This window comes from Choristoneura fumiferana, chromosome Z, assembly GCF_025370935.1.
Source record: "Choristoneura fumiferana chromosome Z, NRCan_CFum_1, whole genome shotgun sequence".
Classification (NCBI taxonomy): Eukaryota; Metazoa; Arthropoda; class Insecta; order Lepidoptera; family Tortricidae; genus Choristoneura; species Choristoneura fumiferana.
Window position 1 is genome coordinate 31,619,774 of NC_133472.1, and position 25,486 is coordinate 31,645,259.

The 25,486-nt window shown below is 37.2% G+C and overlaps 2 protein-coding genes across 2 annotated transcripts in view; one reads left to right on the forward strand and one right to left on the reverse strand.

Annotated features, from left to right (window-relative positions):
* Positions 1 to 3: 3 nt before the first annotated feature.
* On the forward strand, positions 4 to 13,729 carry LOC141434430 (uncharacterized). The gene is made up of 8 exons (XM_074096852.1): positions 4 to 106; positions 2,508 to 2,622; positions 8,346 to 8,516; positions 9,575 to 9,872; positions 10,654 to 10,854; positions 11,250 to 11,415; positions 11,881 to 12,008; positions 12,414 to 13,729. Exons 1-8 carry the CDS (start codon positions 83 to 85, stop codon positions 12,535 to 12,537), a joined length of 1,227 nt encoding a protein of 408 aa, XP_073952953.1. The 5' UTR covers positions 4 to 82; the 3' UTR covers positions 12,538 to 13,729.
* AcCoAS (acetyl coenzyme A synthase) overlaps positions 13,722 to 25,486 on the reverse strand; it is a 29,218-nt gene continuing 17,453 nt past the window's right edge. The window contains exons 7-9 of the mRNA XM_074096840.1: positions 23,986 to 24,175; positions 22,342 to 22,531; positions 13,722 to 18,568 (exon numbers count right to left, since the gene is read on the reverse strand). Of these exons, the coding sequence (XP_073952941.1) occupies positions 18,132 to 18,568; positions 22,342 to 22,531; positions 23,986 to 24,175 (817 nt within the window). The 3' untranslated portion in view covers positions 13,722 to 18,131. The remainder of the gene's footprint in view (positions 18,569 to 22,341; positions 22,532 to 23,985; positions 24,176 to 25,486) is intronic.

Genomic DNA, 25,486 nt, shown 5'->3' on the forward strand with positions numbered 1-25,486 from the left:
ATCGCGGCCTAGCACAACACCGTTTGTCTTTAATTCTTTTTTTATCATTTTCTTGAAGCACGACGCGAGTGTAGCACGCACGATGACTTCGGCTAACACCATAACCGTAAGTATTATATCAAAAAAATATGTTTATCATATAAAAGTTTTATCGGATCGGGTACGCGATAACTGCGTTAATTGTTGCTAGCGAAGTATCGTATTAAAAATATATTCGGATGCTGATGCGAACTGAAAACATATGTCTTAGGGAAAGCCGGTTTCCATTTTTATTAAAAAAAATCAAGTGTAGTCGTCTCAGGATGTAGTTCGAAAGACACGTGTAGGTACTTAAGTAGGCACCTAGCTTTAAAACGACCTTTGAGTTGTTAAAACTTTGGAGCTTCTAATTTAACAATTAAGCATATGGTAAAATTAGTAAGTATTCGAATACCGTTAAACGGGATTTTATGCAAATATTGGTGGCAAGTTAATTCACAAGTCTATATTTTGCTTTCCTAACCTACTTAGCTAAATAATTTTCGGAATTTTTCTTAATTTGTAGCAAAAGTGTGAGTACTAGTAGTACAATCCATACTTCCATACAAATATTATGAATGCGAAAGTGTGTATGTTAGTGTGTTTATATGTTTCTCCGTCTTTCACGTCGAAATGGAGCGACGAATCGACGTGATTGTTGGCATAGAGATATTTTATGGGCCAGACAGTGACATAGGCTACTTTTTATCCACAGGAGAGAACAGCGCGCGATAACCGAAATCCACAAAGCTAGTACATAATATATTAATATAAAGAGTACTTAAATAGCTACCTGAACGAACTAAATTAACTTACAACGTAGGGTTCCTTGTCTCATTGGACGGCGCTCCATAACTGGTACCTACGGTAGGTAGGTAGGTAGGTAGGTATAGCTATTATACCTGCATGCACTTAAGAGTCCCCTGCGTACGCTCGCATTTTCGTAAGTACAAACGTGTTTCATTCTAATTTACACAAGCAGTACTACGGATACAAACGCAACTTTGCAACTGTAATGGGAGCAGCCATACGATGCTTATAATTAGTTTTGGTTAAAATAAAATGTAACGAAAAAACGATAATGAATTTCCATTTCTTATACAAAACTTAAAATTAATGTGATTTTATTCTGTGTAGGTATACATTGAATATGAACGAAAACTAATTATATACATCAAAAAGCTGCTCACATTATACCTAGTCGCAAAGTTTTAGTTTATTTCTCTTTCTCTATATTCAAAGCATTTAACTTTAAACAACAGGTAAAATAGTATTTGAATTGAATCGCGGGTATTTACATTCGCACATCTCGTTTAATAAGACCTGTTTCAATAATCCGCCGTTAACTCTTAATAAGCATGCAGCATAAATCAGTTTCGATCCGCATCTTTGATGGCATTTAAAATCTGTGAAACGCCTATTCTATTCCTTTGCCTAGTGGAAATTTCTAAAAAATCCTTCTTGTTGCACCTCTATTACTTAAGATTATGTGCCTATACCGTGTCATACATCCTAGCGGTGACATGGTGTCGTATGGTTTTCACTCACATCAAATAAATGTACTACAAAAAACCGGCCAAGAGCATGTCGGACACGCCCAAAATAGGGTTCCGTAGCCATTACGAAAAAAAAAACCGGCCAAGAGCGTGTCGGACACGCTCAAAATAGGGTTCGTAGGCATTACGAAAAAAATAAGTAATATTTTTCTAAGGATTTCGTTTTTTATACAGAATCTTCCAAGTTTAGGTATATTTTATGCCTTAGGCTGCTATAAATTTACTCTTAACTAGTAATAGGTAATTCTCAAGCAAACTTAGCCGTTATATTTTTCCTTGAAAGACTACCATCCTGATTTTTTTCAAATTTTTCCACCCACCTGTTTAGATTTTAGAGGAGGGAGGGGGGGACGCTCGATTGTTATGAAAATTTGCACTTTCAAGTTGAATATTTAGCAAACAAATCACTGAATCGAAAAATCGTTTTACCAACCCCCTTATTTTTTTTAAAATACCTATCCAACGACATCCCACACACTACAAGATTGGATGAGAAAAAAAAAATCACCCCCACTTTACGTCTAAGGGAGGTACTCTAAAAAATTTTTTTTAAATTTTTTTATTGTACCATTTGGCGGCATAGTCTACATATATTCGTGCAAAATTACAGCTTTCTAGCATTGATTAGTTAGTTACGAGAAAACAGAGATCAATCTGTCACCGCCATACTTCCTGGCGGGCGCTATCTAAGTATTTCATATTTAGTCTCTCTCTACTAGTTCCAATGCCTGTTCCAACGTTGTCTGTCAGTCAGTCAATTAGTTACAGTACCTACCGTTATATAGGAAGAGATAGACTGTTCAGAATCGGTTAACGTTTACTAGGTTCGTATAAAAAAGGCTTTCGCTTTTATTTTAACCCTTGTTGACAAGCATTGACTTATTTATTAAAGTGGTAAGTGATGTAAGTACCTAGCTGATTAATCTTTCGCAGTGGTGGCAATGGCTGGTCCACACAAACGACATCAAGCAGCTGTGGGCCGCTCAGCCGACTTACCTGATCTCGCAAGCGGTGTACATGCTTGCTGGTGTCATCACTTTGCTGCATGGTAAGAAATTGCACCTTAACATAAAAACTTTTAGGTATTGATTGAGCGTACCTAAACTACCTATATCGCGGAATTCGCGGACGAGTAATAGCTAAGAAATATAAAGTCGCTGGTACGGAGGGACCGCCGAGGCCGTATTGTCTAACGCGCTGACGTTCGCGATCGCATTCACCATCTCTTTCTACGTTCGTCGATTCTAAGTGTTAGGAGACAATAAGGCCTCCGTGCAAACCACGTCAGCTGGGCTAATACGAAACTCGAAGTTCGTATCGTACCGTCCCTCTCGCTCTTGTATTAAATAGTATGTGTCAGAGGGACCGCACGACACGAACATCGAGTTTCGTAGTAGCCCAGCAGCTAGCAGTCTTCATTGCTGTGTGAGAGAGAGAGAGAATAGTGAAGCAGATACAGCTATGCATTTAGTGCTGCCATATTGCAAGTGGTTGCCATCTTGTAAGTTTTGTTGTAACCACACATCGCACAGCTATAGAAAAGAAGATTATTAAAAATGAGTCAATTTGTTCGACTGTACCTACATAGGATGTGTGTGTTACGACAAAAACTTACATACACTACCTTACTTAAGGAGTGTGCCTAACTATGTATGTTCTTAGTCATTGTATAGGAGTAACGTACTCGTACGACTATGTAAACAAAACATAATAAAGCATTTAATATTATTACTTCGCTGTAAGTATATTTCTTTCAGTTAAGTCTACGTAAGTAAATGGTGATTCTGTGATTTATGCCACAACTATAAAATATGAAATATCTATAAATAAGTAACGGCAGTGGACTGAACATTTTCGTGATTTTCGTTAGGTAAACCGACCCGCGAGAGTTAGAAAAGCGTGAGTTACAACTCCTCGCAGTTCGTGTACACATGCTTTGCCAAACTTGTCATTTATTTATTCATTTAGAAATGCTTACAGTTGCAAATTTACAGTGAGGAAACAAATCGCCATCACTATCATGTAAAAATTCAGGCAACTTGTTGTAAATCGAGTTGTTACGACCCCACGCCACTGATATGTACGTATACATACAGACTTCAGTAGGTAGGTACAATACCACACTCACCTGCCACAGCGGAGCGTGCAAAAATAACTGCCATCTCCTACTGGTTATAGAAATACTTAGTCTTTTCAGAATTATATATATCGACGGTAGAAAGCATAAACGCTGTAACCCACACCTTTACCAAAAAAATTTTATTGCATATTTCGATTCAGTTTTTTTTTCTGCGTCGAATGCTGTAACTCTCGTTGCTCTACGACGCTTAGAAGTTTCTGGACAGCGTAGGAATTTTTACAATTTTTGGCTATTTATGGTACGTCAAATGCTGTAACCGACACGAAAAACGAATAAAAATAGAGTCCTGTATCTTACTTCATACACGCGGAACAATATTCATCCACACGATGTCACTTACAGCGTTTAGGCGCAATAAAAAATATATCATACGTGGGTTACAGCATTTACGCTGATCGAGAATGTATTGCAGGTGAGTGTTAAAGCATTCACTGGGAATCAAAACAACTGAATACTTAGGGTTACAGCTTTCTATCAAAAATTTTCAAGGCAGTTCCCGGAGCATTAGGATAAGATTCATGACGTTACAGCATTTGAAAATGCATAATATTATTGTTAGTAGTCAATTTACATCAATTTTACAACGCTTTTATTAGCTTTTCATGTACGTTTTTTTGTAACCGACTGCTTTGAACTCGATTTTGACCCACTTTAAACGGTCAGATTTAATTTAAACTCTGTAGACTTACTTATTAGTTATTAAGAACCGATGACAATACAATAATAATAAGTTAATTATCAAACTAACACTAAATCTTCTTTAAAAAAAAACTAACAATATATCTACTAGGTACTAGACTTACTATCGCCCCACCCCGGCTTCGCACGGTCACAAATTTAAAAAAGGTCCTATACAAGGACACCTCACAAACATTTTTCAGCTCCATTTCCCGCGCAAACGGAACGCTTTTTTTAATTCGTATCTAATATTTTTTGAGTGGAATGTCCGATTATTTAGAATAATTCAAAAAGTGATCTATAAGTATTGAAATATTCTTGAATATGAAGTAATTTATTTGGATAAGGATTAAGTAATTTATTTGGTAAAGATTAGATAATATGGTTTAATTTTGGTCGGGATTTCTATCAACTTTTAAAACGTAAAAAAGTACCTGTATCTAGTTATAAGTGACATAGTTACAATACATGGACATATCGTTTTTTTCTAGATACCGATATAAGGCTTCTTCTTCAGCCTTTCTTAAACTTCTCGGTGTAGGCCTCCTTCATTTTTTTCCACTCGTCGCGACATTGAGCTTTTTCGATCCAATTTGAACCAGCAACCTTTTTACATCGTCTTTCCACCGCATCTGTGGTCTACCCTGAGGTCGCTTTTCCCCCCATGGCTTCCACTCTAGGAGACGCTTGCACCACGACTGTTCACTCCGGGCCACATGTCCAGCTCAGTTCCACTTTAAGCTCGCCACTCATTTTGTCACGTGTGCGACTTTGCTTTGATCCCGAAGCTATTTTTTTGTTTTGCGGTCCATCAGCGACACTCCTACCAGCTTCTTCTCCACTGCCCTCTGGGCCACTTGTGATCGATTGATCACGTCTTTCGTGAATACCCAGGTTTCAGCACCATAAGTGAGCACCGGCAGGATGCACTGATTAAATATCCTGGCTTTTTGTTCCGCAGAAATTTTGTTCTTAAAAGCAAAGTCCAGTTTCGAGTATGCTGCCCACATACCTAAGCCTTATTCGTCTGTGAAGTTCACTAGTTTGGTTATCTTTGCCCATCCTGATCTCCTGTCCCATCCCAGGTATACGTACTTCTTTACCTGGTCTACGGTGGTTTGGTTGATGGTTATGCTTACGGTATTTCCATCCATGTTCGTCATAATCTTGGTTTTTTCCAAGTTCATTTCCAAAACAACTTGTTAAGAGACGTCACTCAACCTTGAATCATTACCTGTAATTCTTCTCACGGAGAGAAGAACTATGTCATCTGCGAACCTTAAGTTATTCAGTCTAGCTCCTGCTATATTTAGACCTCGATTTTCCCATGCGAGTTTTTTGAAAACATCTTCCAGAACCAGAGTAAACAGGTTTGGATTAATTGGATAATTTTTCCTTTGTTAGTTCTGTTTTTTTTTCTAATAAAAGCTTGTTTTTGTTACACCTCAAGTTACATTATTAAAGTTTTAATAGTACGAAACCCTAACTTTTTCTGGTAATAAATAAGGTGTGTATGTCACTTTGGGATAGTGTAGCATTTTAATGCAGAAAAAAAAATGAAATCGGTTGGGTACCTATTTTTCGAGTTTATTCGTAAGAAACATCCAAAATTAGTATAGACTAGTATAGATATCCAAAAAAAATACAACAAGTAGTAAAAAAACTTGAAAAATCTCATTGACAAAATTGATTCCACAAGTAAGTTCAGGAGTATTTGGGATTGCCAGCAAGTAAAATAAAAAAAAAAACAAGAACTATCGAAGAAGACGCGGATTGCGAAACATATCAAGACGCATAAAAACACTTTTCCCTAAATTATTTTGTCGTTTTGATTAATTACTGTTACGATTAATCAATAATACTAAATAAAATAAGTATTTTCCATTTTTAAAGTCCCATAATATTTTGACCAGTTGCTGATTACGCTAATTAATTTTACATGGATTGGATTGATGTAAGCTGTTACTTCAATTTCATTTTTCATTTTGAGAATCTAAACCAGCTTACAACACTTTATATGATCATAAGTACTCTAAAGTGTCCAATTACGACATTTATGCTTTCCCAAAAAAATACACTTTCTACTATTTCATACATTAGTGTATTGATGTAACTGCGTTTTCGTGGTCTAAAGCAAAATATTCAAATGCTGTAACCTACCAAAACTTCTTTGCTGACTACTTTAGAGAAGATTTTTACCAAGAGAATGATAGCCTAGCCAAATATACATCATTTGTCAAAGAATGGTTACTTTAGGCCAAAAGAATCAAGAGTTATGATTTTTTTAGTAAATTTTAAAAAGTTTTTTGGCTCTGGTGTAAACTTTACACATTTTGGGTTACAGCGTTTATGCTTTCCACCGTCGATTTGCACGTTTTGTTGTGTCAGATATGGATGAATGAAAATAGCAGTAAATGTACTTATTATACGCATTTTTGTAAACAGGATATTATTGTGCCATAATAGTTTATAACAGTCTAATTTCATTTAAATAGCATAATGTAACCGTAGTTTTTAAGCTTTAATGCAAGTACGTAGGATGTCTTACTTTTTAGTTGCCTAATGGATTAGATAACATTATTATAAATATGGCATGGCTATACCCTACCAGGGTGCATAATAAATAAATTGTAAGACTTATTAGAATAAGGCCTTATGTATTTTATGTTTTTTGCCAAATAAATAAATAAATAGATATTGGTGCTGGTGACTATAGGTAGTATCAGAAAGTAGGTGCTTTTAGTCACACAATAATACTTACAAGTTAAAATGAATTGAAAAACTTTAATGTACGTTTTTGTAACATTGATGTACCTACGATCTAGAGGAAAGTTTTTCCACCGTATTTTTGCTGGAAAAGTTCGTAACTTATTTATCTTGCTTTCTCAGCTAGCTTATTGTAGTTTACTGACCCTAATTGAGAAAGCAAACGAACTTATCCGACAAAAAAATATTCACTATATCTGTGTGTGTGACGGTTACTCAATAGTAGATTATTGTCGTGGCCTGGAAGTAGGCAATTGCTGGCTGATATGAGTATTAAACGGACGAGCTTGCGAGTCCGTTTAACTAATACGAAGCCAGCAATTGCTATTCCAGCCGAGACTAATATAAAGCTTTTCTCAAAAATGGTGAATAATTCTGAAATAGAATACTTTTTCTCAAAATATATTAAAATATATACTAAAATTAATTTTATTCCAATATTTTTCTTACGTTTTTCCGCCTTTTTTCATTAAAAATAAACTGCAGGTGTATTTTTCCACCGAAAACACCACAAGCTATTTCAGACCCAATAGAAAAAGTCCGGAGATCCAACAAAATATCTGATACCGGTCATTAGACTTGGCTGTATTACGACTTGTGCCAACATTTCCATGGCCTTTTTAACTTTAAAACAAAATGTGACTGATTGCAGGCGCGCTAATTCATTATTGTCGAGTTAGCGCACCTGCAATCTTTTTTACTTTTTAATTTTTCGCTGACCATAAACTATGCACTTCAATTCAATTCAATTCTTGAAAGTATAGCTCCATCGATACTATCGATGATTCCGCCAATGTCGAGGTTGGAAAAGACACTATCAGTTAACTATGCACTTCACCTTCTGATATGTAAAGAATAATGTCAACTTTTACGGTCATTTTTGAGAAAATAGTATTTTTTTCCCGTCACAACTCTCGGGTAGGCAGGTATAAACAGGTAAATCGATACTAGTAACTTGCAAAAGATTATTTCATTAATACGAACACGGTGGTATAGGGTTGTCTGCGAAAAATCAGTCCTGAATTCCGTTTGTCGAATTGTTATGTAATGCAATTATTGTTATGCAGTATATTTATTGACATATTAAATTTAATATAAAATACGTTTCATCCATTAACCAGTTCGGTGATAAGGTCGTACTTAAACGGATCTTCTACTATAGGTACTAAAACGCGTATTATAATCAGCTTTCAGAAAAGGCGGTCGGTGGCCCTACTTCTGGCTGGCCACTGTGCTTCACGGTCTCTATTCTGACAACTTCTGGCACTTCGTTGTTCCCGAGTATGACAACTTCTGGCACTCTCAGACTCCCGTCATCCTTCTTGGCGCCAGAATGCCGTTGCACATTATCTTCGTGTGTGAGTATTACGATTGTAATGTCAAATGTGTAATATTGGATGGAAAGTCATTATATTTTTTTCTATGGTTTCCTTTCCAATGAGGGCTAACATTTTTTGTCTCACTAGATGGCGCACTGTTGCGTGATGTTTTTAAGTATGGCTTTCAAAGTCTGTTATTACGGGCGTGAAAACAAAGTTTAGATTAAAATCATATTTAACACACCTTAAAACCGTACCATAAAAATATTGAGCATGCCACATAGTGTTGCATAGTCCCCGTCCCCGTTTTGTTCGGAAAAAAGGGAGGACAAAGGTTTTCGAAAGACAAAACTGTCTCAAAACACAGACATTCATTGCCCGGGAACGCATATTTGTCATAATCAATTTCAGATATTGCAAAATATTCACAAAATGATTCTAATTATAAATAAACCCGGGTAGCTCACCCAAAAACTATGAGATTTAACATTTCGGAGACCTCACGCTACACTAGCGCCTCTAGTGGCGAATTCATACGCGATAGCCCTCATTCCTATCATGATACGTTATTGAACCAAGAGTAGGTAAATATTCACATTAGATCAATTTTTAAATCCGGAGCCACTAAACAATTAAACTAATCCCAAAATTCTACACTTGCCATTCCGTTTAATAAGATGAAGCGTCATCCTGCTGAGGCTTGGTGACCGTCCAACGTGCTTTCGGACAATAAATAAATAAGTAAATAAAATTAAAAAAAACCTTTATTTTCCGTTGACACGTACAGTCAAGTGCAAAAATAAGTATCTCTGCGAACCACTCAAAAATATGCTACTACGGCCTTATTGCGTCGGAATAGAGGTGGTACTTATTTTTGAAACTTTGAATAAGTTAATACTTTTACACTTGACTGTAGGTACACTAGTACGAATCATAGTAGTAAGTAAGTAATAAATATTATCAGTTCTATATTATTTGCATTCTTTCGGTCAATACATAGTACCTATGATAGTACTTAATGATTAATGAAGTGGCTACTCCATTAAAAAACATAGTGTTAATACCATGAGTATTCACGAATTAAATATCGATTCTAGACCCTGCCTTCATTTACCATGCCGCATACGCCGTATCGAAGCTGAACCTGCCGCGGTACGCCGAGCCGTTCGCAGTGGGCTTGGTGACTGTCCTCATCGACATCCCCTACGACATCGTGGCTGTCAAGTTCGTGCATTGGACGTGGCACGACACCGACCCCAACATCTTCGACCGCCACTACTGGGTCCCGTGGAACTCCTACTACTTCCACGCCACGTTTGCAGCCAGCTTGGTCTTCTTCTTCCACGCGATTAGGAAATGGTCCGCGCCAAAGGTCGCACAATGGGAGTCAGCGAGGTGAGTTTCTCTTGTATTTTTTATCCATTAAAATAATACTTAGGTATTGTAAAATGCGAGAGCTTGTGAGTGTTTGCGTCTGTGTCTGCACGTTTATTGATGTTTCACGCTAAAACGAATGGACTGACTTTGATGAAATATTGCAAAAATATAGTCTATATTATGGGTAACCTGAATTAGCACACAGTACCTAGGTATTATTTTTATCGCAGAACATGGCTTACCTACTTACGGCGTCGTCAGTCATCGTCATCACTCATCAGCTAGTTCGCAATAAATTAAATTTCATATGCCTCCCGAGAACGACACTAAGTACGAAGCACCCCAATTTGAGGTTTAACAGTTTCAAAACAGGCTAGATATCCAAGGCTATAAATTTTAACCTTTTCGCCGCCACTTCAAATAGGTACAAAAGACATCACATCACAATAGGTACGCCAAGCTTGCAATGCAAAATTGAACCTTAACACAACTGCGCGAAGGTTTTATTTTTGCATTGAAGTACTTAATGGACTATATACTCGTACTTATAGGTCGTTGGCGAGGAACCTGCGGGGCGTATTAATAATAATAATAATAATTACTTTATTTGCTGAATATGGGTTTACAATGGTATGCGTTTGTAACAATATATAGTTAGGATCCTTATTATGAGTCGTTGGCGTCGAAAAGATTAAACACTGAACCTTGGGCTAGGTTATGGCTTGAGATACCTACCTATTCATGGTTTCGTGATGGTTTCTAAAGAAAATAATTATTACTTGTCTATGTTTCTGTTCAGCAAAAAGACCGAGTGGAAGACGCTTGTTCTGGCGACTCTACTGGGTATGCCGGGCGGCGTTCTAATGTTCATTCCGATCTACCATCCTCTCCACGACATCCTATACATCCACTCTGAGGTCACCTTCTTCTTGCTGTTTGCCATCTTCACCGCCTTCGTACTTCATGGCCTCTTGAGCGACCGAGAGAAGACTAAAGAAAGGTGAGATGTCACTGGCTGTTTCCAGCCCAGACCTTTCAAATAAATAGATAAGGTATTTTACTCTTATGATTAGGTAAGAGTGGTAAATAATTTCACCTGCGTCGCATCTTCGCCAATAAGTACAGCATTTCGACAGCCTATCCTCTGCTTTTATTTGCGACAAAAAATGTATGTAAAAAACAAAATCTTAAATGACTAAGATTTGCTAGTTGGGCGATAATCCGTTAAGTGGATTTCCTCCCGTTTTAGATCACAAAACAGATATAGCATACTGGTTTTATATTGAAATTAATCCAAGCTCAACGTTACCGGAAATACTTTGGTATATGTGACTAAGTAAGACATCGGACGTAATGTTTTAAGCATCTTTCTCTTTATCTTTTCCTCTGTTGTAGACTGACGGGCATCGACTACGTGCTAATCCTCCAGCTGGCCATCCACTACATAATTTACTGGGTGTTCGTTGTGTTCTTCCATCCAGAGCGCGAGTGGTCCTTAGGGCTGCACGAGCCTGTTGGACCTTGCAATGAGATTGCGACGCTCACCACGCTCTTCGGACAGGTAAGGTTGATGAAATTGTGCCGTAAACGCTTAAAATCGTTACTAATTATTATCAGTGCGAAAGTTTGTGAGTATGTCTGTCTGGCTGGCTGTCTGTAATATCTGCACACTTTAACCGCCGAGCTGATTTAGATGAAACTTAGTACAGAGTTTGAGACCCTTAGGCCGCTTGTAGACGTCCGTTGTTTTCACCGGACAACAGACCGTTTTTTGCGGTGTTGTATGGCTTCGTCGCCGGATAAGTGTCCGGTGCATGTACACACATTCATTGTAAGCCATAGGTACAACACCGCAAGTCCGGCAAAAAAACGGTCTGTTGTCCGGTGAAAACAACGGACGTCTACAAGCGGCCTTAGAACGCGGGTTCAATTTTATCTAGGGAAAATTGAATACCTAAGAATATGAAATACTTGTAGGAATGAAAGCAAAATCGATAATCTTGACCTTTTCTTTATGTACCTACAGACCCTCCAAAAACGCAAATATTTCTGTCCCGAGAACTACGACGAAGGATACTTCGACTTTAGCTGCGTCGGCGGACAGAAGCCGGCCGCCGGCTCCTGGTGGTACGTCATTTGCGGGACACCTTTCCAGTGAGTATCACTCGAATTTTTTTATTTTAAAGTGAGGCAGCAGCCAATGTGAATTTACCGTTAGACCCGCCATCCACCAAGAAGTCATAATGTGAAGAGAATTAAAAAAACACCCCGTGTTGGAGTAAATAGTAGGAGACTTGTTTGAGTAGGTATCTTCTTCTATATATGTCTGTAGCTCGCAGTGTAAAGTAATATTACAGGTATTGATGAGGGTGATGGTTTCCTTTCGCCACACCCTTAGAGTTCTTGACTTGAAGGAATGACTCTTGAGCGCTAGGATGTAAGCTCTAATTAGGCCATGTAGGGAGTATAAATCAGTCTGGTGAATTCAGTGCATTATTTTTCACACATTAGTAGAGCCACCACTTTGTTCTAGTTGTATAACCATAGGTGATGTTTCAGGAACCGCGCCGAATACATCACCGTGCTGTCGACGATTCTGTTGGTGGCATCTAGCGTGTTCTACGGGCTCTACTTTAGGACCGCGCCCGCCGCTGCACCAGCAAAGAAGTTGAAAACCAAATAAAACAGAAACATCAAAGGGAAGCTTTAAAGTTCAACTTCTGAGGCAACCCCCTTTTTAGCTGGCCAAGATTTTTCAAAACTACCGTTACCATAACTACCTATTCAAAAATATCCTTAAGAATTAGGTTCAATGATCAGCCAATTTTTAATAGCGTATCACTATTTAATCACTTTTAATGATATGTTCGTTTCGAAATACAATCACAATAACATTTCTTATATATTTTTCTAGGTTAAGTTTAGTGCCAACCAACTCTTAATACCTACTACCGAAAAAAAAGGAATTATCGCTTTAGCGCTGGACTTTTCATTTTGGGTTTGCTTGAATGATGATCCACCTATTGGCGACTATATAAATATCGCAAGTTGACATCTAATGCATCATACCCTATTGCTTATTATTATTAGGTACATAGAGATAGGTACTAAGGTACGTGTGTCGCCAAATATGGTGGGTGGTCGCATTTACTTATATTCTGATTAATTAGATATATTTCACTCCAAAGGTATGCCATTTACCTACATGCATCGTTCTATAACATTCATAAAGATTTAAATTTTAGTGTCAACAACACTTATACATATGTAAAAACGGCGCGTTAAATGCACGTCCGTATCATAACTTAGGAGTAGCTTTTAAGCATTATTTCAAACCCAAATCATGTAACATTGTCGTTGATCTCTAAATTCACGCCATGTTGGATTTGAGGCAATGCGTAATGTGAATAAATCAATAAGGCAATGGATTACAAACAAAGGTATAATTTTTTTAATTGCTTATTGTGCAATCTTCAGGAAATTGCAAGTGAAAGAATACTTAAGTATTGTTATTCACTGAACGCGTTAACATTTAACATCTAAACACACAAACAACATTCAGATTGATCAATATCATTTTAATCTAATGTAAGTTTTGATGCAGTCAACACACATTTTCTTCATATTTATATTTTTATTATCTACTTTAATTTGTTTTAATTTTAAATTTATACGCACATAATTTTTATATTCGGCTAAGTGGATTTAAAACGACGATGTGAGACTAGTCAAGATCTAACGGTACCCATACATACTGATCGCGACTTGGTCGTGTCAAGGAATGTACCTTTAAATAATTAATTTTATTAACTTATTTCGTAATGTGAACGAAAACAATGTTTGTGAGTTGTGAGATTAAAAACTGTGTAATGAAATCAGATTGTTTTAATTCTGTAATCAACAAGGGAAAAAAACCTTTACAATTCCCACTCTGTGTGATGTGTACTGCTTTACACACGCCTGTGAAAGTTTGATGGTTTGATAAAAATAGCATAGCAGACTAACACAAGTCTAACCCAATTACGAAATAACTAACACTAAGCAAAAACATAGCGTTTAGTATATGATATAATACAACCCGTATCACACGAAAATAAATACGTACAAGTAGGTAGCAGTTTTTATAACTAATTTAGTCACTTTATAACAGCTCAAAACTGTTAAATACCAAACTTACATTAGCATATGATACACTACACGCTGCACACAAGTATTTTTAAATAAGTACGTTTAACAAAAACCCCGTAAAATTCATATAAGCACCTATTATATTGCAAACGACACCATGCCAGTGACAGTCTATACATCATTTACACTAACCAAAACGTTAAATTGATAAACCGTAAGTTACCGTACCTAACATGGAGGTTTGGGTGACTAACTAACTTCTTGATTAATAATGTGTTGGTAGGTACTCACAAGGAGGAAATAAATTCCTTACATTGATGATTATCTACGCGTTTTTTCATGCGGCGTCAATGCATAATCTAAAGGCAAGTCTACTTAAACATAATTGAAACTTATAGTTTATTTAAGCACATACCTTACATTACTAGATATGTTTCTATACTATTTGTTTGAATCATTATATTGAAAGAATTGGACAAGTCCCTGATATAAACAAATTTATAAGCAACAGATTCTGTCTTTGGAGCAGTCCGTGGAGCTTTAATGATCACAAAACTTTGGCGAAAGCTATGTCGAACAGTTATTTTCTTTTAAGATGACTAGCAAAAGTTCACAATCAGTTAATTCGCTTAACCGATACTTTGATAAGTCAAGAAGCCCAGGACATTATACGGTCAAATATTTTGTGCATAAGTCAGGAACCATGAATAACCCTTATGAAAATAATAAAAATATCACAACCCCTAAATTGCAGTAAAAAAAGATAACTTATATAAAAAGTCGTAGAATACCTATTTACACGAGCAACACTTGTAGTAACACGACGGTGAATAGACTTATGAGACACAGTCATATCATAAGCCGTCCGGTAGGTCATATCAAAGAGAAGGTAAGACAAATGAGGATCATGTTTTTTTTCGTACGCTCAAGGACTTTAATTCATGAGCCACCATGGAACCTTTTCAAAGGAAAAGTCATTACTTACGGTTTTCCATGTTATTTATTGCGATATGACTATCATGTTTACTGGGAAATGGTTCTAATGGTGGTTCATGAAATAGAGTCCTTGACCGTACCTGTCACATTATTAACGTAAAATAGTCGAATGTGTGTAAAATTTCGTGTGGTTAAACTTTAGTTCCCCAAATATTCGTTTTCTTCTCTTTATCGTGGCACTCCATTTAGTACCTATATCAAATAAATTACTTACATAATCAAAAACAAAGCAGATAAAAAAAGCATAATAATTCTATGCATTATGCTATATTTTTGGAGTTCAAGTAGTTTATTGTATCGCTGTCCTTGGGTGAGAAGCTTAGCTGTCTAAAAAAATAAACATTTTGAAAGTTTCGCTTCCACTTACTCGTAGGTATGTTATGTACCTGAAGCGAGTGCCGGCATTCGTTTGCAACGCCGATCAATACCTAATATTAATTTAGGTTTCTCATTTTTGACAAAATACACATGGCTACTATAATCAATCAATATTATAATGTTTTCGTAACTACTTAGTAAACTAATGTCAAGATTCAGTTTCTTTTATACATTTTCGTGACACGTGCCAAGTGTCTAATAGGTATGCATCCAAGTTTTAAGATAAAAGGTTAAGTCGGGTCAGGTCATCAATAATAAGATAGTGATAAAAACTCACTGTACTACCTAATGCTCGCTGCGGAAACAGAGGCTCGAAATCGTCAGGTGACAAGAATGTCGCGCGACACTTAACTATCACTTGAATATTTATATCAGTTGAATTAACTCAAAATGCAGCCCGATACCGTTGATGTTTTGACTTCTTTATATTAATGTCATCTCCCAGGATAACAGGATCAAAGGAATTTGGGCACAAATTTGTGCCTCTGGGAGAGGACAGGTTAATAACTTTGTTTAGCGGTTAAGGAAAACGACAGCATTGATACCTACGCCCTTGCACGCCTTACAGGACCAACTATGATATCTATACTTCAATAGTCGACTAAACATGGAATGATTATATAATATCTGCCGGACTCAAAGATGTCAATTAATAGGTACATAACCGTAAATAAGTGCAGGGCTTTCTGTTTATTAAATTAAAAGGGGATATTTATTATACTCGTATATGTATTTGATTCCAGTTTATTGACGTCTCAGAGCACGACAGTGTCTAATTATTTAAAAACTCACAACAGCCGGGTTACAATTACTTTAGTAGTCAAGTTATTGCAAGCCAATGAGGGCTATCGCGTATGAATTCGCCACTAGAGGCGCTAGTGTAGCGTGAGGTCTCCGAAATGTCAAATGTCATAGTTTTTGGGTGAGCTACGCGGGTTTATTTATAATTAGAATAATTTTGTGAATATTTTGCAATATGTGAAATTAATTATGGCAAATATGCGTTCCGGGGCAATAAATGTCTGTGTTTTGAGACAGTTTTGTCTTTCAGAAACCTTTGTCCTCCCTTTTTTCCAAACAAAACGGGGACTATGCAACACTGTGGCATGCTCGATATTTTTATGGTACGGTTTTAACGGGTAAAAATATCGAGCAACCACAGTGTTGCGAAGTCCCGTTTTGTTCGGAAAAAAAGGGAGGACAAAAGTTTCCGAAAGACAAAACTGTCTCAAAACACAGACATTCATTGCCCCGTAACGCATAATTGCCACAAGCCATAATTAATTTCAGGTAATGCAAAATATTCACAAAATTATTCTATTTATAAATAAACCCGCGTAGCTCACCCAATAACTATGACATTTGACATTTCGGAGACCTCACGCTACACTAGCGCCCTCATTGCATTGATACTAAAGTTTAAATATGTACTTCCTTTGTACCAACATTGCAATCTTAAATATTAATATAATTTTGTTATTTTTTACAATACTAATATTTTATCAGTTTATTACTCCAAATCCAAGCAAAGCTGGATTATACTGGCTATACGGCAATGAGTTTATCCACTTCTATACCGGAAATGTACACTTTATTTATTCATAGAAGTACAAACAAGTAAATTTAAAAAAGGAATCCAGACCAGATAAAGAAAAGGTAAATTACTTAAATTCGATGAAAACCGAAAGACTTATTAACACTTGGTGGTCCTTTTTGTTAAAGCTAAAAAGGGGTTTAACAGATGGGGGGAGGGGGGTGAATATTTGAAACTTATGTTTTTGCTTAATTTCGGTGAAACATTTTTGAAGTCTAGTTCATTATTAATAAACTAAAGTATAAACAACAAATGAGTGCCTTGTATCAATATGTATCAATACCCTTATATCAATCTACAAGTGAATACATACACCAGAATATAAAAAAAAATAACACCGAAATGACACAGGTTTTTTGTCCTTTTTTTCGAACTTTGTCGTCCACAGCTGAAGGGATACTCTATTGCTTGATCATTAATTATTAGATACTTGATATAAATTGTTGTTTGTACTTTCATAATAAATAAAGTTTACAATATCCGAAGTGTTTCCATACTTGTGATACCTAAAGCACTCGATACTTAAGGTATGACTTATTTATAAGTTTTACGTTATGCCATTGTATGCTTATACTAAGTTTACTCTAACAGCCATTACATGGTATCTATCATTATCAGTTATATCTTAATTACATCAACACTTAAAAACCGTATTATAATTTAAAAAATAAACATAAAGAACAAGGAGATATATGATCAAATGTTATCATTTCTGAAAAGATTTATTACCTCACTGGTCACTCCCGCGATTATATTTCTTATAGGTATCAATTATATTAAAATACAATTTTGTAAGTCGTAAGTACAGTCAAGGGCAAAGATATCGACACGGCCAAAGTTGCAAAAATATGTATACACGGCCTTAACGTTAAGTGCATAAAGTCGTATATACATATTTGTGTAACTTTGGTCGTGTCGATATCTTTGCCCTTGACTGTACAAAAGTTGAATTTTACAGTATCGTAATTTTTAATGAGACTAGGTCCAATCCAAACTGATCGACTGTTATGAGTCTGCAGCTATGCTTATCCAAATCCTGACAAGCGCTCTCCCGATTAACCCTCTAGGATATCTCACATAAATAAGGATGGAAGCGGACGGATAGCTTCAATGGAACCCCCGGGGAAAGCTTGAAAAACGATATTACAATTTGTGAAAGTTTAAATGGGAACCTAAAGTATTCAAGGCCTGTTGTTGAAGAGTTCGTCGACAACAGCGGGTTCAGCAAGCGTGGAGGTGTCGCCGACGTCGCGGTCTCCCAACGCAATCTTACGAAGGATGCGGCGCATGATCTTACCGGAGCGGGTCTTCGGCAGACCGGGCGCGTTCTGGATCACATCAGGTACGGCAAATGCGCCGATCCTCGCACGCACTAGTTTCTTTAGAGCATCCAGCAGGTCCGCGTCGAACTTTGCTCCATCTACTAAGATAACGAAGCAGTAGAGGGATTCCCCCTTGATTGGGTGCGGCTTGGAGACGACAGCGGCTTCGGTTACGCGCGGGTCCTCGCACAGCACGCCCTCCACCTCCGCTGTTGACATGAGATGCCCCGACACGTTGAGCATGTCGTCCACACGGCCGGTGACCCACAGGAAGCCGTCCTCATCGCGCCGGGCGCCTGCCGACAAAATAACCCACGCTTCTAATCGCTGAAAATATCTATTTGTACACTTAACTTATTTCTCGGATATTGTCAGGGATAATATGAATTCGCTTATCTACCATACGTAAATACTGTGTAGGTACATATCTACACTAAGTACGCGTAGTTTTACAGGGATGATTTTAACTTCAGATCTGTTTTATTTCAACGAATTCGTAATAAAAATTCTAAATTTTCACTTTGAAACTTGCACTATCCGCGAAGATATATTATCCAAGTCCATGTAAATATACTCAGTCGAGAGAATGGAGAGTCCTTGAAAATACGCCTACCTACTGATATTTTAGTTCAAGTGTAGTTCAGCTCTTAGTAAAAGTCATTATTATTGATCGTCATCACTGTAAACTACCGTTTAAAAACGATAAGTAGTTTTATTTTCTGGCACACAAAAAGCCACATATTTTCTCATATGTGTATTAAAATTTCAATATCAGTGAATGCAATTTTAAGTTTAACTTTGCTCCTTCGGCATTATAGCGAAAGGTAGGTAGTACGTTCCTTATGTTATTCTTGACGATGCTTGTGAGTGAGTGGGTCGCGGCCACCGAGTTAAGTCAATGTATGTACGGTTAACACACAAAAGGCTTAGCTATATGTAGTTTATAGTTAATATGGGTCACCTACTAACTAACGTAAATTGTAAAGTCATGGCCTGTCACAAACTTAACGATATGTAGGAATGTGAGTATCACTGACACTACATATATTAAACACAGGTCTATTAAAATTATTTATTGTCCTATTTGTAATTTAGGTAGGGCCGGATTTAGAGTTATGGAGGCCTTGGGTAACAAAGAAGTGGTGGTAATCTTGGCAATGTCCTTGCTATAATATTTAAATCACCGCGTCTTGCGACAATCGTATACAAAAATTATACACTTGGGTGATATCACTGGAAAATGTCTGTTCTAGAGACTAAATAATTTGGGCGTCAATTTGACAGTCAAGCGCTAAATATGTATCTATTCGAACCGCTCAAAACTATGCTACCACGGGTTTTATTACGTCGGGATATTTTTGAAATGTTGGATATGATCATATATTACACTCGACTGTACAAGACAATAACGGGGTATAGCATAAGTAACCGGTGCTATTTTTGCTAATTACTGGTGACTTGTGGAACTCCGACAAGCCCAGCTGATAACAATCTGTCAGTCATCAAAAAATTGATAATTGTAACGGATTAGTTAGAAAATCGATGTTTAACGCTGGCCTCTCTATTAACCGATGATGCAATGCTGTGAGATAATGCAAACACAAATTATCTCAACCGATATTGTACGCTCCAGCTGAAGAATTCAGTTTTACATAAAAAAAACAGATTTTTTATTAAAGTAATAAAGACAGATAGTTTTTGCTATAGAAAATTGTTAACTAAGTGACTATTTGCATCATGTCAGACGAAGGTCAGGTAGAGATTGGTGTGCACTGTTTCGTAAGACAATTTGACAGTAGGTACTTTACTTATTACAAGTTTTTAAGCCAATTTGCCGTGTGACAGATCATACACTATCACAAGGAAAACATAGAAAAAACATTCCTGTAGATGATTTGGTGTTCTAGCTGCTAACTGTTAACCAAAAACAATATGCTGGTAATTATTGAAGGACACAGAAATGCATGCATAGTGATACCTACGACGATTATGTGCTCCAGAGCATCAGTAGCTTTCCTAAGGCCCCGCTGTCAATACGTGAAGTCCTACCCTACTAATAATATAAATGTGAAAGTTTGTGTGTGTGTGTGTGTGAATGTTTGTTATTCCTTCACGCTAAAACTTAGATAACTGGACATCTGGAATAAACACAAGGCTACTTACTTTTTATCCCGATATTCCTTTCGGGATAGGGACAAAATCTCGAATTCATAGCCGCTGGACTTAAAGTCATAAAATTTGGGTTAGTTATTTTTAGTGCAACGTCAGTGAACACCATGATATAATTTCTGGTAATTCCCACGGGAAGTTAGTAAAATCCCGGAAATCCAATTCAACTGCCGGATCTAATGATTTACGCGTGCGCAGCCGCGGGTAAACTCTAGTTCAAAATAAATCAAACTGTGTAAAATGTTTATTCATTTAGATACCAACAACCCGCGGCGCGAGGCGCACGCACACACAAGCTGCTCAGTAACTATTAGTAACTACAGAAGCAGTACGAGTACACCTACAGTTCGTGATGTAATAAAGGACAGATTTGGACACTTACACAGCCTAGGAAAAAAACCGTCCAAGAGCGTGTCTGACACGCCCAGGATAGGGTTTCGTAGCCATTACGAAAAAATCAAGTAATATTTTTCTAAGTATTTCGTATTGTGTACGGAATCTTCCAAGCTTAGGTATGTTATATACCTTAGGCTGCTATTTACTCATAAACTACTAATAATTCTCAAGCAACCTTAGCCGCTATAATTTTTCTTGTAAAGATATATTTACTACCATTCTGTTTTTTTCCACCCAACAGTTTAAATTTGAGAGGGGGGTGGGATCGATTTTAATGAAAATTTGCACTTTAAAGTTGAATATTTCACAAACAGATCACTGAATAGAAAAATCGTCTGGGATACTCCCCAATGGTTTTAAAAGACCTATTCAAAGATACCCCACACTATAGGGTGTCGAGAAAAAAAATAACCCCTACTTTACGTCATGCGGTGTACAGTCAGCGTCATATAGTACGTAGCAGTCAAGATCACCAAATATTTGGAAACATACAAAATAGTCATTACCAGTGACTCAGTCAAAGCGGTCAAATTGTTCGAGACATCCATCGTGTAATACCGGAGCACGCACGTCGCCAAATACTTTATAAAATTCAAGCCGACATTAGTACGTAGCAGCTAAACTATCCAAAAGTATGGGACACCACAGAAAAATTGACTTTATTACATACCGTGTAAGGTCCAATGATCCTGTTAGCTTATCCTCTTTAATACAATGTGAACGGTGTTCCATTTTCAGTCTCTTCGTGCAAAATGCACATGTCAATCAAACTCTAATGTAATTATACTGGCCAATTCAAGCCATATTTAAAAGGAAATCTGTTAATCCGGAATTCTGACAATGTAAATAAAAATGTGAAAAAAGCCGTCAGGCTCCAAATGAAAGAGACGGAACGATCACTGACAAGTTGGTATTCTTTTCGGTGATTGTCAAAGTCAAAAACAAAAAGTCGAATCTTATGACGTGTTAATTTATTTCGCACTTAACTCGAGATTAAACTTTAAACCTTTTAAATAAAGCTCAGTTTTCTAGTGTGTCCCATACTTTTTGATATTATAGCTGCTACGCTACCAGTGGTGATGTGCGTGCTCCAATTTATTTGTACACGATGGATGTCCTGAGCAATTTGATCGCTTTGATTGGGTCAATGTTAATGACTATTTGGATGTTTCCAAGTATTTGGTGATCTTGACTGCTACGTACTATATGACGCTGACTACAGGAAAAAAAATATTTTTTATTTTTATTTTACCACTGTCTGCGTGACTGATATGTATACATAGCGGCTCAAAATTTGGCCCACCCTTCATAGAAAATTACCGATTCTGCTTACATTTAAGGGCCAGATTTTTTGCCGCTCAGTATATATTTGTGCCAAATTACAGCTTTCTAGTACTAACGGTCTCTGAGCTTAGCCGCGGACGGACAGTCAGACAGACGGACAGAAATGGCGAAACTACAAGGGTTCCTAGTTGACTACGGAACCGTAAAAAGTATGGCTTACCGTCGCCGGTGCAGTAATAGCCTGGGAACTTGGAAAAGTAGACTTGCTCGTAGCGATCATGGTCGCCAAACAGCGAGCGCATTATGCCGGGCCATGGCCGCGCGAACACTAGGTAGCCCTCACCGGGGCCCTCTATCACCGCACCGCTTTCGTCCAGCAGAGTTGGCTCCACGCCGAAGAAGGGGAAGCCCTAAAATAAGGGAAAAACACCTATAAGTATCTACCTACAGGGCTACTTAAGCCAGGGTATATTCATAAGATGGAAATTTAGTATGTTGCTCCAGATTTGAAGAACAACCCATATATATATATTAGGATAATACATACAGAATAAAATGAAAAAAAAAAAAATACTGCCAAATATTGTAGTTGGTGAAGGCATTGGAAAAAATTGGTAAGTTTTTTTTTAAGGTAGTTAAGTACGAGGGGAGGTCCAAAAGTTCGCGGAATGCAGAATTAGGAGGAAACATTATTAAACAAAGTTTATGCTCAGTTATAGTGAGACCCTTAAGGTAAAAAAACAAATAAAAAAAAATCTCAAGTTTTGGTTTGCGATATCGCCGAGAAAAATTATTTCGGTATAAATCAGACATTACCTTAAGGTAAAAAAACAAATAAAAAAAAATCTCAAGTTTGTCTTTTGTTTTTGCGATATCGCCGTGAAAGCAAATTATTTCGGTATAAATCAGACATTATGGAGCAAATTGAATATCGTGCCGTGATAAAGTTTCTGTCTAGGTAAAGAAAATCTCCACAATTGATAATGAATGAGATATCAGCTGTTTAAGGGGGTCAATGACCTATTTTATGACTATGATTTAAAAGTGGCAGAATCTATTCAAGCATGGCAGAGTCCATCGAAGATAACCCTCGCCCAGTAAGGCCGGTCGAAGCCACGTCCTCAGGTATAGTGCGAAAAGTCGAAAAACTCTTACTTTATTTATTGTTTGTTTGGGTCAAATCTTGGAAGCTAAATTTGAACCACTTCCAGTGGTCCGATCGACTTGAAATTTGGCATAATAAATAAAAATTTGTAAATTTTGTGACAATACAATAACCTGGTAGTGACATCTTGGTGGTCCTGCCAGGATCGTCTCTACAGGAGGGAACTCCTCAATAGTTAATAGTACCGACTTGAAATTTGGTACAGATATGTAGTTTAGACGACAATGCAAGTACAGTCAACAAAAAGTACATTCGGCAAAAAAAGCTTCTATTAAAAATGAAATTTTTAATAAAAACTTATTACAAGCATTATATTTATTTGCAGTGTAATGTAACTATGTTTGCTGGGGTGGAATTTTTCAACTCAAATTTGAAGTGGATCCGAGTGGTCCGATTGAGCTGAAATTTTACACGCATGTACAAAATTCGATGACGATGCAATATTATTATAACATGGAGTTGATCTGATGATAAAGCTAGCGGGTGACCATAGGAACCGTGATAAACGACACGACCGCATCGAGTTTGGACTCGTTTGATTTGTCTTGACGAGTTCTTTGGTAACCAGGGGCATAAAGTGCAGTCAGCAAAAAAACTTATTAGAAGAATTTTAAGAAAAACTTTTACTGAACTGTTTACGGAAACCTTCATGTACGAGTCCGACTCGCACTTGACCATTTTTTATTTATGATTACCTACCGCTGATCCAGGCTTCATAGGTGTAGCTCCTGGTAAGCTGGTGATAACGTGGCCACCGGTCTCCGTCTGCCAGAAGGTATCCGCTACGGAGCAGCGGCCATTTCCCACCAGGTTGTAGTACCACAGCCAAGCTTCAGGATTGATTGGCTCGCCGACACTACCCAATATACGAAGACTTTTCATGTCATGCCTGGAAATAAAATACTAGATGAGCATCCGCTGTTAACCTTGAAAACTACGTGTCTATATCGACAAAACTCCGAGCAGAATATAGACATTTTCAGGTTGACGCAAGCTCGCAATAGCTCGTGGGGCCCTAAATGTTGGGTGCTCTAAATTACCAAACGTTTTTTTATCTGAATGGTCCCATTTATTTCACAATTTACATCAAGTGGGACAGACACTGGGAACGAGTCTCAGTTATCGCACCAATTATTCAGTACAGCTAACCAAGGAAAGAAAGGAACACACATTATGTATATCTTCATGTCTACAAAATCAATGTTTCAAACGCCCCGAAGCTCGTGCCACGTCATCCGTACGTCATCCGCACCGCATATATAATAATGTAATGATTTCATACTAATGTATGTATATTATGTACATAAAATACATGAAATTAACAGACAACAAGAGACATAGATGTACAAAGGCGAACTTAAGTCTGAAATGGGATCTCTTTCAGATAACCTTTAATCCCAATTGTCCCGAATTATCTCTTTTAACTTATTTATGAATCAATGGCATTACCGCAAAGAGTCGCATATTGCGTATGACTGACTGATAGACAAAAAAAAACTTAGTGTCTTGTAGGCTTCAAATATTGCAAGTCAATTTTAACCCACTGCATGGTCGAATTCGGTAGAGCTGCTAGAGCTTCAGTGATAATGTATAACTCTACTCTCAAGTACCGTCGTCAGCACAAAAACTTGTTCTCTAAGCTGGCGTTTTAAGGAACTTATTTTTGATAAATTAAAAAAAACAAGCAATATTTTCATAACATACCTTAACACACTCTATGACTTGGATTTTGGCGTTTCAAAATCAAAATACATGCAACGTAATATTTCATAAGCATTCTACTTTTAGAACTTACGTACGTACGTATACGTACGTTTGGTAGAGTTTTAGACGTACTGTGCATAACAAAGTCGCGACAATACAAAATACTTAGGTAACTTATGACTGGGGTTGACATTTACAAGGACGTGACCTCACTTTACGTCACTGACAAACGTAATCAATAGATATAACCGGATCGGCGTAACCGTTGTTTACATCGATTATGTGTGACGCCCATATCTGTAATCTATCGGATGACTTCCACTTATCCCGCTACCGCCCGGTTTATATTTATGACGCAAATAATGGGCTTCGTTTCGGTGTTTGTAGGTACAGTCAAGGGCAAAGATATCGACACGGCCAAAGTTACAAAAATATGTATACACGACTTTATGCACTTAACATTAAGGCCGTGTATACATATTTCTGCAACTTTGGC